This window comes from Babylonia areolata, chromosome 23 (genome assembly GCF_041734735.1).
Source record: "Babylonia areolata isolate BAREFJ2019XMU chromosome 23, ASM4173473v1, whole genome shotgun sequence".
Lineage (NCBI taxonomy): Eukaryota > Metazoa > Mollusca > Gastropoda > Neogastropoda > Buccinidae > Babylonia > Babylonia areolata.
The window spans coordinates 47,905,939-47,910,938 of NC_134898.1; the positions used below are offsets into that span (position 1 = coordinate 47,905,939).

The 5,000-nt window shown below is 49.5% G+C and overlaps 1 protein-coding gene across 1 annotated transcript in view; it reads right to left on the bottom strand.

Moving 5' to 3' along the window:
• Positions 1–106: 106 nt before the first annotated feature.
• Positions 107–5,000, bottom strand: part of LOC143297991 (uncharacterized) — a 26,600-nt gene continuing 21,706 nt past the window's right edge. The window contains exons 14-16 of the mRNA XM_076610629.1: positions 4,411–4,530; positions 3,622–3,744; positions 107–496 (exon numbers count right to left, since the gene is read on the bottom strand). Of these exons, the coding sequence (XP_076466744.1) occupies positions 411–496; positions 3,622–3,744; positions 4,411–4,530 (329 nt within the window). The 3' untranslated portion in view covers positions 107–410. The remainder of the gene's footprint in view (positions 497–3,621; positions 3,745–4,410; positions 4,531–5,000) is intronic.

Here is a 5,000-nt window from a genome sequence, read left to right on the forward strand (position 1 = left end):
GACTTTCCTTTAAGCCATATACAGCATCTCAATGATTGTCTTAATGACGCCGTAAATACAATGAATATCTCATGCCTTACTCCTCCCCCTAACCCCCCCCCCCCCCCCCCCCCCCAACCCCACACTCCGCCCAAAACAAAAGCAAACAAAACAACGACAACAACAACAAAGCAAACTTACATAAGCTAAACCAAAAGGAAAGAGAAAAATAACAAAAGGTTTTTTTTTTTTTTTTCCAGGCTTTGTTTCTATTAAAGTTGTTGTTGTTTTTTTAACAGTACTTATTCCACATGTTGCGTGTTCTTGCATAAAAGCTCTGTATATAACGAAGGTTTCTTTTTTTTTTTCTCAGTCAGAATGGTCAGATCAGGTTTTTTCTTTCGCATAGATTCCAGATCGGGATGTGTTGTCTAGCGGATCTTCCCGTGCAGTTCTTTCTTCATCAGGTCCAGCAGCTCCCTCGCCACCTCGTCCACGCTGCTGGAGTCATGCTCGACTGGAAGAATCACAATGATGATTTTTCATTAATACACACACCTTCACACACGCACCTCACCCCCTACACACCCCCCCCCCCTCCTGAACCCCTCCCTCCACCCCCACCCTTCACACACACACACACACACACACACACACACACACACACACACACACACACACACACACACACACACACACACAGATTCCAAAATGGTTTATTCATGTTTTGGCCTTTTTTTTGCCTAGGCCTCCTTATGAAAGGGTATGTGAACATTATCTTTTTTTTGCATAAACATCACATTGCAATGCATGTTAACGTGCAGATATTCAAACAAACAAACAAACAAAAAAGTAAAACAGTGCTACGGTAAGGGAGAAAGAAAGAAAGAGAGAGAGAGAGGGAGGGGGAGAGAGAGAGATATGATGATGATGATGAATAATTAACCCGACTCAAAGTGACGCGACCCGATCCAGTTCAACTCAACCCAACCCACCCCAACCCAACCCAGCACAGACAAGTCCATCCCCAGATAACATAAACTGGCTCAGTCCAATCCTATCCGATATAACCGCCCACATTATTTACAGCTCACAGCAACCAAACTCAAGCCAGCCCAGTCCAACACAAACCACCCTGACCCTCCTTCTTCTTCTTCATTCGTGGGCTGCAACTCCTACGTTCACTCGTATGTACACGAGTGGGCTTTTACGTGCATGACCGTTTTTACCCCGCCATGTAGGCAGCCACACTCCGTTTTCGGGGGTGTGCGTGCTGGGTATGTTCTTGTTGCCATAACCCACCGAACGCTGCCATGGATTACAGGATCTTTAACGTTGCGTATTTGATCTTCTGTTTGCGTATACACACGAAGGGGGTTCAGGCACTAGCAGGTCTGCACACATAATTATGTTGACCTGGGAGATGGGAAAAATCTCCACCCTTTTCCCACCAGGCGCCGCTACCGAGATTCGAACCAGGGACCCTCAGATTGAAAGTCCAACGCTTTAACCATTCGGTTATTGCGCCCGTCAACCTGACCCAATTGTTAAGAACCCGTACACAACTCAACATAAACTGACCCAATCTAACCCGACCTCTCCCAACAAAACACAACGCAACACAACACAATGCAAACTAAAGCAGCACACCGCGACAAAACCCCAAGCTGCGAAACGCAACACCACAGAACACCACACCTCACCACACCTCACCACACCGTACCGTACCACACAACACAACATAAACACATCACAACACAAGATAACAAAACGCAAAGCAACACAACACTCCACACCAAACCTTGCCACGCAAAACAACTCAACACAGCGCACAGCACCGCTCAACATCACACACCACACCGCACCACACCACACCACAACTACAATACCACACAACACAGCTACACCACACCACACCACACCACACCACACCACAACACACCGCATCATACCACACCACACCACACCACATCACAACTACAACACCACACCACACCACAACACACCACACCACAACTACAACACCACACTACACCACAACACACCACACCACAACTACAACACCACACTACACCACAACACACCACACCACACCACATCACACCACACCACATCACAACACACCGCATCACACCACACCACAACTACAACACCACACCACAACACACCACTCCACATCACAAATCACACCACACCACAACTACAACACCACACCACACCACACCACACCACAACACATCACAAATCACACCACACCACACCACACCACACCACACCACAACACACCACAACTACACCACACCAAACAACACCACACCACACAACACCACACTACACTACACCACACCACACCACACCACAAAACACACCACACCACACCACACCACACCACAACACACCACACCACAACCACACCACACAACAACCACATCACAATCACACCATAACCACACCACACCGCACAGCACCGCTCAACATCACACACTACACCACACCACATTAAACCACACCACATTACACCACACCACAGTACACCACACCACACCATACACAAAAACACACCACACTACACCACACCACACTAGAAAACACACCATACTATACCACACCACACCACACCACACAACATCACACCACACCACAGCACAACTACAACACCACACCACACCACACCACACCGCAACACACCGCAACACACCGCAACACACCACACCACACCACACCGCAACACACCGCAACACACCGCAACACACCACACCGCAACACACCACACCACACCGCAACACACCGCAACACACCACACCGCAACACACCGCAACACACCGCAACACACCACACCACAACACACCACACCGCAACACACCGCAACACACCACACCACACCACACCGCAACACACCACACCACAACACACCGCAACACACCGCAACACACCACACCACACCGCAACACACCGCAACACACCACACCACACCACACCGCAACACACCGCAACACAACACACCGCAACACACCGCAACACACCACACCGCAACACACCACACCACACCACACCACACCAACACACCACACCACACCGCAACACACCACACCACACCACACCACACCACACCGCACCACACTGCAACACACCGCAACACACCACACCACACCACACCACATCGCAACACACCGCACCACACCACACCACACCACACCACAACACAGCGCAACACACCACACCACACCACACCGCAACACACCACACCGCAACACACCACACCGCACCACACTGCAACACACCACACCGCAACACACAGCAACACAACACACCACACCACACCACACCACAGCACAACTACAACAACACACCACAATACACCACACCACAACTACAACACCACACCACACCACACAACAACACACCACAACACATCACAGAACAAAACACACCACACCACACCACAACACACCACACCACACCACACAACAACCACACCACACAACAACCACACCACAACCACACCACACCACAACCACACAACACACCACAACACAGCTACAACACCACGCAACACAGCCACACCACCACCACACCACCATACCACCACCAACAGCAACACAAACAACAAAAACAAAAACAACACAACAATAGTCCACCCACCCAAGTCGTCAAGAAACTTGTTCCCCAGTGCGTGAAAGCGAGTCGCGGCCAGTTGGACCAGATGCATCCCCTTGAACAAGCCACGAAGCAGACGGAAGGCCGTCCTCTGTGTCATCCTGTCGCCTGTAACCGATCCATCAATCAGTCAGTCATTTATGCTAACTGTCAACCAAACCAGGCCATTGACCACCTATCAGCGAAAAGGTAAAGGTAGTCTATTACTATCTGATGACAGATTTCTCTGTTTGCGCACAGAGAACGCACGCACGCACGCACGCACACACACACACACACACACACACACACACACACACACACACACACACACACACACACGGACACATAAAACAAATACGGCAGCACGCACGCGCACACACACGTACAAATACATAAATATACACACGCATACAACACACACATATCACCCATTCTCCCCTCCCTTCCATACGCGCGCGCACGCACGCACGCGCGCACACACACACACACACACACACACACACACACACACACACACATCAAACAAATACGGCAGCACGCACGCGCACACACACGTACAAATACATTAATATATACACGCATACAACACACACATATCACCCATTCTCCCCTCCCTTCATACGCGCGCGCACGCGCGCATCCGCACACACACACACACACACACACACACACACACACACACACACACACACACACACACACACACACACACACAAAACACTTCAAGTGGAAAGACGTTAAACTGAAGACAACAACACAAAACGCCGGAGAAAGCTGTATAAGTCAACTCACAAGTGGCGTCCAGTTCGGCTTTCAGCATGTTGGCGTTTCCCAGCAGCGTCCTGAACTGCTGACCATCCTGAAGGAAGTCTTCAGCCAGCTCCTGCCGCACTTCGGCATTGTCCAGATCAGCTAGAAAAAAGAAAAAAGAAAAAAAAAAAAGAAAAGAAAAAAGTCCACCACAACAAGCAGTGAGTAGGATCAGAAGAGAACCCGACCTCAGTGGTGATATAATCATTATCAGTGATAAGAAACTCTAGGGAGAGCTGGACAGTACAAGGACTTCAGAGAAGTCCCCCCCCACACACACACCCGCCACCCCAGCCCCCCCCCCAACCCCCCCTCCCTCAGTCAAAATATGTTCATCTACACTCACACGGGCTGACGCACAACCGTTCATGCCTTTACACACATTTACACCAACAAACATCTATAATCACGCACTTCACCTAGTCCACTGCAGCTTTCAAGACGACCATCTGGCTACTAACCAAACCAAGCAAATTTTAATCTCTTATTCCACACTCCTATCAACTGGTAACCGAAGGGAAAACTAAGTATTGGTATTCTTTCTACGTAAATCTAGCTAGCTTCTGAAATAA